This window comes from Branchiostoma floridae, chromosome 10 (genome assembly GCF_000003815.2).
Source record: "Branchiostoma floridae strain S238N-H82 chromosome 10, Bfl_VNyyK, whole genome shotgun sequence".
Taxonomy (NCBI): Eukaryota; Metazoa; Chordata; class Leptocardii; order Amphioxiformes; family Branchiostomatidae; genus Branchiostoma; species Branchiostoma floridae.
In genome coordinates this window covers 8,209,419-8,218,638 of record NC_049988.1, presented here as the reverse complement: position 1 = coordinate 8,218,638, position 9,220 = coordinate 8,209,419, and the positions used below count along the sequence as shown (strand labels likewise).

General features: G+C 39.7%; 2 protein-coding genes and 1 long non-coding RNA gene across 3 annotated transcripts; all 3 read right to left on the bottom strand.

Moving 5' to 3' along the window:
• Positions 1 to 1,702: 1,702 nt before the first annotated feature.
• On the bottom strand, positions 1,703 to 5,373 carry LOC118424122 (peroxisomal carnitine O-octanoyltransferase-like). The gene is made up of 4 exons (XM_035832611.1): positions 5,301 to 5,373; positions 3,005 to 3,098; positions 2,452 to 2,568; positions 1,703 to 1,996 (listed from the first exon to the last, which is right to left on the bottom strand). Exons 1-4 carry the CDS (start codon positions 5,356 to 5,358, stop codon positions 1,870 to 1,872), a joined length of 396 nt encoding a protein of 131 aa, XP_035688504.1. The 5' UTR covers positions 5,359 to 5,373; the 3' UTR covers positions 1,703 to 1,869.
• A 183-nt stretch (positions 5,374 to 5,556) lies between these two features.
• On the bottom strand, positions 5,557 to 7,272 carry LOC118424333 (peroxisomal carnitine O-octanoyltransferase-like). Its single transcript, XM_035832882.1, has 4 exons — positions 7,199 to 7,272; positions 6,587 to 6,694; positions 6,027 to 6,157; positions 5,557 to 5,707 (listed from the first exon to the last, which is right to left on the bottom strand). Exons 2-4 carry the CDS (start codon positions 6,614 to 6,616, stop codon positions 5,557 to 5,559), a joined length of 312 nt encoding a protein of 103 aa, XP_035688775.1. The 5' UTR covers positions 6,617 to 6,694; positions 7,199 to 7,272.
• Positions 7,273 to 8,574: 1,302 nt separating this feature from the next.
• Positions 8,575 to 9,220, bottom strand: LOC118424123. The gene is made up of 3 exons (XR_004832180.1): positions 9,144 to 9,220; positions 8,838 to 8,951; positions 8,575 to 8,670 (listed from the first exon to the last, which is right to left on the bottom strand). It is a non-coding gene; the product is annotated as an uncharacterized LOC118424123 (long non-coding RNA).

Below are 9,220 nucleotides of genomic sequence, written 5' to 3'. Positions count from 1 at the left end.
ACAAACCGGTAATTCCTCTTGGATTTAGCGTAGGCCTGTTGCTTAATGATTGATCCACACAAGCCCCGGGCATAGATCATAGACTACAGTATGTGTCTACAGTATAGTAGTCTTACTTATTTGTTGCATTCACCCATATTCATGGCCATTTCCAATGATTCCTTATGAATGTTGAGGTATGGATAAGCTTAAAAAGAGGGACACCAAGATAATGCTGGGGAGCATTTGGGGTCTGTACATTCGGAAACTTTGCGTGTCCGAGAAAACATTTGTATATGCTGCAAAGCCAAGGATATCAACGCTTGATTACCTGAACACACCAGTAACTTGCAAAACTGTGCACTTTTGTGTGTTTTTATTACTGTTTAGCCAGTGACGTTACATAGAGCAGCTGCTAATTACATGTACACGTGGAAGCATGCAATGGTGCAAGAAAGAGTTTGATTTTAACCAGCTAAACAAAACCACCCTGTCGAGTTGTGCACATGTAGCTGTGTATATATTACATCTTCGCACCATCGTTCCAACATATCTATCTACGTATTACAAGGGAGTATCAGATTGAGCTGTCTGCTCCAAACCCTAGCGGACTAAGGGAACTGAAAACAATACGTCACTAGATGGAAAACATTAACTATATCATTCCATATCTGCTTGGTTGTAAGTACGAATCTGACGTATAGCTATGCAATGATGTTCTTACTGTCACTTCTAATGATCTCCAACGTCTTTATATATCCATTTAATACTTATCTAATTATTACCCATGCGTCCTTCATCTTATCAGTAATATTCTAGTTTGATTACCTTTATTGCTGTGATATAATAAGTCTTTATTATTATTGGGGTATCTTTCTTGCAAACATACAATCTTTCTAAGTATGGGCTAACAGGTTTCATTTCGGAACAAATCAGTATTTTTGTCTACTTACCTTAATAAAATCAAAGTTAAGCTACATATAAGATGATAAGAAAACCTTGCCGCGAAATTTATGTATGTACTATAGACTTTCCGTCTCAAATTCCATTGACGGAAAAATCCGAAAACCTCTTGAATCCTAAATCCTTTTTCCTGTCATTAAGTACGAATTTCCGTCCTTGTTCAATTACCAATCCAGTATCTGGGCATGTTTGTACAAATTTTGATATTTCTAGATCTTTCTCGGCGATTTTTGTATGCAAAGGTAGATAGAATGGCCTTGATTTTTCCGCAATACTTAATAAAATACAGCCTATATAGTAGAATGCCCAACTGCAGCCTCGGTCTGGTGCCATGACCCCGGATGACCCGGGAAATCCAACATGGCCGCCATAACTGGAATTACCCTTATTGACGGGATGACGGGTGCTGCCAAGAGCCCTGATATGTACCGTCTCCCTCTGACCATTGAGTCAATATGTATATATTGTTCTTTTTATGTTGATATAAGAAACCAACTATTTATGAGTGTATCCAAAATACACGCTTACTTTCCAAATATTCCTGACAATGAAAAATCAACCCTACTATTAAAATCAAAGAACCCACACATTATAGAAGAAGTGGGTAAATTCGTCTTCCACTGCCTAAAGAGAAGAAGTCAAATCCAACAAAACTAGTATAATGTACACTAGCATATCATAGTCATAGAATGTAGTTCCTAGCACCTTTGTATTTTCCTTATTTTATATGTTGTTTGTACCTGCAATTAGCCCTCGGGCAAGAACTTGCAATAAACATATATTGGAATTTAAGACAAAAAATAACAGAGATACCACAGATACCACAGAGATAACACTAATACAGGAATGCTAGATAGTAGCAATAGAAACGTGATTAAATAGTAAAGCTATAATTGTTGTATTGTCAGTGAATGGTGCCCGATGACGTCATAAGTGAGAGAAGTGAGAAGTGAGAAGTCGACGCATGTCCCTGAGGGATTGTTGTATACTAGCCGACATCTTCTCAGCACTGGTCTCCTTACAACTCTTCCAGGCACTCACACTGTAGGTTATCCTATAAGTAATGGGAAAAACTTTTTTCTTTTACTTTTTTTTTCAAACATCATATAAAACACTGAAAAGCTAGCATTTCGCCCAACAAAATATTACAACCAGCTAGCTATGATAAGAAACAGCATAGCTGGTCCCAAATGGTATTGAAAGGTAATGAGTAACTTACCGCACAGCAAATCTAAAAAAAATGTTTAGCTATCCTTGATTAATCTCCAAGCAGATCCTACAACGCCATAAGATAGTACCAAACTGGCCAAGGAGTGTAGTCAGCCAAGAGGTGTAACACTTGCCATGTAGCAAAACACACTCCTATGCCGGCTTCACTCCTCTGGCAGCTTTTGAAACTGTCTTATGCGACCGTATGATCTGCTTGGAGATTATCATTGATGTCAGGTTTCCAATTTTCATTATGAATGCATGCGATGAGAGTAGGAATTCCACAGAAAAATAACAAACCTGTCTGGTTGGATGTTGTATGGGATGCAATAGCCATGATGCACCTTGGGAACCACTGCCCCTGGGACTGGTGTATAGCCACTCAGTGCACTAAGCAGGACGTACCCACCACCCAGACTTCAGTCGCCATCAGAAGTTTGGAAGAGAGAATATAAAATTGTACAGATAAATACATTGTTAGAAAACAGTAAGTAATTTAGATTCTATTCGACGTTTTACGTCACTCTCTGGTAACTCTAGTTCACCTTTATCCGTGGGGTAACTTAGATTCGTTGTTTAAAAAAAATGGGTATTTAGAGATTTCAAGTCAACGACGTGGGTTTCAAATGTCAACATTTTCAAAATATTGCAATGTAAAACTACCTTCTATCGACTTGATGATCCCCGAATACCCTATCTTTATATACAACGGATATAGGTTACCCTACGGACAAAGGTGAACTAACGTTACATACTGAATTGTTTTTCATTTGTCTCGAAGTTTGACCTTCAGAAAAAAATGTCTTAAAATAACGACCGAATGGTGTCTGGGATTAGAGAATTTTCTGCTTACCTCTTTATGTAGGCAGCATCACTGAAGAGTGAAGGAAGAGGCATCCCTGCATCTTGAGCAATAGCCCGAAGACCAAGCAGGTGACGGTCACAGCCTGAAGAAAACAATCAAAAGAATATGAACGCCTTTGCTACCCTCACTACAATGTCTATATATACAGTTAAGTTAAGTTAAACCCTTCCCGAGCCTGGTGGCGCATAAGGCGGTGCCCATCTCTGTTTCCTTAGCCCTGGGCCACACAACGCAACCACTACAGCAGGGGGCTAGTCCACTGGTAGTGGTGTGTGACCTATATCTCTGTTGTCGATAGCCAGCAAAGTCATGGAACGGTGTCTGTATAACGCAGTGTTTCCCAAGTTGTATGACAAGATACATTCTCTTCAACATGGGTTTGTCAAAGGTCGCTCTACCACCACCCAGCTGCTTGAGGTGTATCACCAGATTGGCTCTGTTCTAGATAAGGGGGGACAAGTGGATATGCTTTTTCTTGATTTCTCCAAAGCATTTGACTCCGTTCCACATTATACTTTTAACCCACAAGTTACAGATGTTTGGCTTTGGTGGTGAACTGCTGCAATGGCTTAATTCATATTTGACTAACCGGAGGCAAAGGGTCGTGGTAGAAGGCAGTCTGTCCGAGTGGCGACCAGTGACCTCTGGAGTTCCCCAGGGGTCCATTTTGGGACCATTATTGTTCCTCCTATATATTAATGACCTTCCTAGTTCTGCCACCAATTCCACAGTTGCACTATTCGCTGACGACTCCAAGTGTTTTAAAGAAATCCGTAATACTGACGACTGTGTTAAACTTCAGTATGACATTATGTCAATGTATAACTGGAGTACTACTTGGAGATTATACTTTAATCTTTCTAAGTGTAAGGTGCTGCGGCTTACACGGTCTAAGAAACCAGTCATGTTCAGTTATGACATGAATGGTACAAGTCTAGAGCTAGTGAGTCGCATGCCTGATCTTGGTGTCACTGCACAATTCGACCTCAAATGGAATGATCATGTTGTGAACACTACAGCTCGAGCAAACTCTATGCTAGGTTTTGTAAAACGCACAGTTGGCTATACGACCAGTGTAGACAGTAGGAAATCCCTCTACATAACTCTGGTGAGAAGTATGCTAGAGTACAGCTAGCCAGTTTGGTGCCCCGGGTCTCGCAAGCTGATCAGTCTTATAGAGGGTGTACAGCGTCGGGCATCTAAGTATATACTGGGTGCTGGTCATGAACATCCTGACCACAAATCCAGGTTGACGTCTCTGGGTATGCTACCACTCTCATATAGGAGAGAAGCTGCCGACGTTCTACTCTTTGTAAAGTCTATTGGGAACATATATGACTCAGACATAGTGAAATATGTTTCTTTCTCATCTAGAGGCACTAGAAGCTTTAGGGCCAACATGGTAACACCTTTTAGGTCTAAAACTCAACAGTTTGCCACCTCATACATCCCAAGACTCATTAGTATTTGGAATGGGCTGGATGGAAACCTTAGAGCCATGGGTCGCTATGTCTCTCAGCCATCACACATAACTACATTTAAACGTCAGTTGTTAAAATACCTACACAACCGATTCACACACCTTTATAATACAGACACCCCATGTACCTGGACGTCGTTCTGCTCCTGTTCGACGTGCTTCGCAACAAGAGCACGTTAACCGTTCAACTTTGTATATATACATTGTGCATTTTGTATATAAGTTATATTTTGTTTCCGATTATCACTGTGCATACCATTTTTGATTATTCTTATTATTTACTTGACATGTGTATTGTATATAAGTTATTGTTTGTTTCCGATTATTCCTGTATATACCATTGTTGACTCTTATTATTTACTTGTATTGTGTATTTTGTTTCGGGGAGACAACTTGCAGAGGTGGTATCACCTGTTTTGTCTCCCCACCATTTTTATATGGGAAGTGTAATAAATAAATAAATAAATAAACTTCCATACTCTTTCCAGAATGCTGAGTGCTAAGGAGAGAAAGCAGCATGTAGCATTTTTAATGTCTTTGATATGACTCGGCCGGGGATCGAACTCACGACCTACCGAATGCAAGGCGAACACTCTACCACTAGGCCATTGCACCGACAATATATACAGTACATGAAAGTTAATTCATGATCAATCAATTGAAATAAAAGATGTGGCGCGATGTCTATCATAGATATCAAGACGTCAACAACAGCGGCGCATTTTGTTTACTGCTGCATGCTTAAATATATCGATGGCGATTTGCTAATAATGGATACATCGGAAAAAATTAATGTCTGATTACCCAGCATGTTTTTCGCCTCCTCCATAAGTTGTATATGCTTCTTCAACGCAGCCATCATTAGTTCTTTTTTCTCTTTAATCTAAGACGGAAAGAAGCAAACAATTATATGTAGTGTGATGACGAATATATCCCTTTCCAAGAATAACGTTAAGTACAAAATAGGGTAATAAACAATACTTTGGAAGAAAGCACATTTATTTTCAAACGTTGCTTTAACCACCAGACTTCGTTCAGTACGCAACACATGCGTGTGTACTTAATCAAGTAATGAGCAGCAGCATACTGGCACTGTGTTGTCCAGCATGGCCTTACACCAGTTGACCACTTCCATGGTGCAGGCCCGGACAGTCTCGGTCCGGCCGTGGTAGTACTGCCGCAGGGTCGCCGGCTCGTGGGTGGGAGCTGGTCTGACGTCATGATTTGGGAAGGAAAAGTATGGGAACACCCAAACGTTACTAGTAAATTGTTAGTTCGCACTTGTGGCAAGGTTTGTTTGTTTGTTTGTTTGAACCTTTGTTTATTCATGAAAGCTCAAATCGTCAGGCCGATTTTCATTAAGGTCTTCAGGGAAAGGGCAAGGGTCAGACAAAGCATATAACAGAGATATTTCCTTTAACTCCTAATGAGTCTTATGAGTCCATAAGTCACCATGATTTAGATATGTTTGGATACAATAATCTTGTCTCAACAATGGCGCCATGTGAGTCTATAAACTGTTGCACTTACTTTCCATGCAGCCTGAAGTAGGCCAGCTGCACTGCATTTTGCACGTAGGAGTCCGGGTGGAGCTTGAAACTGCGGATGAACTTCTTCCCATAGTCTGTGAAGCTGGGGCAGATTAGTTCCAAGTCCGAAGCCTGGGTCGAACATATGAGATTAGAACCTAGTAGACATATAGTGTTATTTCCAAACTGTGATGGAATAATCCGTAATGTTCTTCGAATATATAGTACTTTTTCATTGAACCCTATGAAAAGAAGTTTAGTTTAGCAAGAAAATCTTAAAATCCCAATGTTTAAACCAAAATTAGTGATTTTTGTAAAATATGCCCTCCAGAAACCCGTTGCCATGGCAACATGAAAATCATAAAATTTTTTATAACTTGTTGCCAACAGGAAAAGTCACCAAGTTTCAATTGGTTGTTCTAGCACAAGCCGTTTGGGAGCTATACGACGTCAAAGTTGACGCAGGCACTTTTAATAGTTTTAGCCACCCCCTCCAGTCTGGATAGCTACTGCAGGGATTCGGTTTACTGCTTTAAAATATTGATAAGTGTAGTAATCTACCTGTTTGATAAATGTCTCCTCTGTATGCATAATTGCATCACGTATCTCGTCATCTATGGTGAAAATCAGTTCCGCTGGTTCCGGAACAGGTCTGGCGGGGACTTGGTCCTGTGAAAGTAACGATGTCACAACAGCAAGTTGAGTTGGTCGGTACACAAGTTAAATGAATGATACAACTCTTTGTTGCGTATTACATTTAAGATATTCAACATTCAGTGTTCAAGACAATCTTGGGAAGACCTCTATACTAACGCTTTTTGAGGTGGCGGTATTATGGCACCTGGTGGAATTATGATGGTCGATATTACTTCCGTTACTAACGACCTAGTAGGACTAACGAAACTTGTTCAAACAAAGACATGACACTGTTTTGTCAATTTAGCATCTCCTTCTCTTCGATATCATTTTAGTGGACATCTTTGATGGTGGTACAACATATCTAGTGATGACATGGAAAATTCAAAGATATATCAACAATGCAATTTCATACTCCACAGCCACAGCCTTATTTATAAAAAGCTGACATGGCACATTTAGTGCTACAGCACAAACGAACAAAGTAAGTTTGAGTATCCGATATACCCCAACGATGCTGTAAATAAAGTATGTTACCTTTTGATTTGGTCCAATTCTCTGTGCCTGAACATAAACGAAGTATCCCAAATAACTGGCCACAATGCCATCTGATGGAGTATGCTGAAAATATAAATGTTAAGACTAAGGAAACTTTAACAACGAAAATCTTGTCCACATTATACAGACCTTGGGGAACGGTTATGCGACGTAACTATTGGTGAAAAGAATATTGAAATGATCTTAGTTAACGACAATTGTTCAGCAATGATGTGCAAAGATCTGTTCCAACCTAGGTATATACGTAAACTAGAGTTCGGCGACCTCATACCTCCATGAACTATTTGGAGCTTTTGTATATTGTAGATTTGTAGATGTATTGAAATGGCTTACACATTTACATAATTCTTGCATGGAATTGTTTATCATTGAATAAATAAAAATTTCCATCATTTATCATTAGGCGGTTTTGCCATTTTTTGCTTTAATCATGTAAATCAGTTCCTCATTTGCATGTTTGGTATCTTATGTTCCACCTATCATGAATTACGTGTGTTAAATTTGTTGACGTCCAGCTATGGAAATAAATGGAATTATGCAAGTTCCTCATCAATTATGCAAATGAAGTCTTCATCTGAATAACATGTATCTAACTGTGTACATATTTGCTTCAGGTTCTGGGTGGGAGATCAAATCTGACGGCGGAAGTGTGCGGTAATAGGCCGGAAGTGCGCGGTTGTCTCCCTAAATTTTGCTCCCTACAGTTTGGTGATATTTGTAGCTGAGACTTGATTTGGGTTATTCGCCTGAGGACCCAAATAGCATGGTTTTTCATGCGCTTTCTATGACTTTGGTCATCGGAGATTGCAAGAAAGTTATCACATGGATTTTATTTTTTGTTATTTTCAATTTTTCACAAACATGAAGAAGTTAACTTCCATGTACGTCGTTATCCTGGGGAAATTTAGTTTTAAGCAGCTTCGATTATAAAACAATACTTTTCAGGTTCAAAATAAAATTTTTACTAAATATTCTACCTAAAATAAAGAGACAACAGATGACACCTGTCAGTATCTCGGAAACAAGCGGGAATGACCTCCTATTTTGCATAATTTCTCTTTTTATACATTTTTGTCTAAGATACCTACTTTCCGAAAATCATGAAGATCTGTTTTGCCCTTCTTGAGTTATCCTCTTCGGAATAAAAAAAATGTCCCTGCCCCAAACCTAGCCGCTAGGGGGCCAAAACTACGTCACTTCTTCCGACCACAAGAGCTAATCATCACCCCCTTGTTCACATCACAAGATATCAAAACATGAAGTTCCGCTGTCGTACCCACACACACACAGACCAACGCTAGTAAAAATATAACCTACATTATTAAATCATGGAGGTAACAAAAACGAACCTCGACGTCAGAAGCGAAAAGACCACTCTGGAAGGCCACCGAAGTGATGATATGGTCAAACCATCTGTTCTTGCAACTTCCTACCATAGCCTGTCGAAGGGCCTGGATAGGGGGAAATGCAGTAGATTGTCTACAAGAGAGTGTTGTACTGAGTATGCAATAACACAATACCAGATACACTTTCAGCGAAAACGATTGGTAAATTTGCTAAATGCTACATGGAGAACCACAGACGCCCTAAGATGTACGCTCAAAACATCGACACTTACCTCACCACTGTCCTTCGGCATGACATCGTCAAACGCTAAGACTATGATGCTCTTCTCAATGACGGACAGGTTATGAGCATTGACTGGGTCCATCTCCACCATCTTCTCTCTTGTCTGTGTCAGCAAAATATGTTTAGTACTTTTCTTTGGACGTCGACTACCATCAAGACTTTAAAAAATAACGTCTGGTGTCATTGTCATTGATATGTGCAATTGTATAGTTTTAGTTTCATATTTCTTTGTACTTTCATTTCTAAAACATTCTCACAAACGTGGATGCTTTCCTCTGAACTTAACTTAACATACCTTTGCCCATTCTGTCCTGTTTCCCGCAGTTAACACAGATATGTGAGGTCCCTCACAAACGTTCTCACATTGTTGCT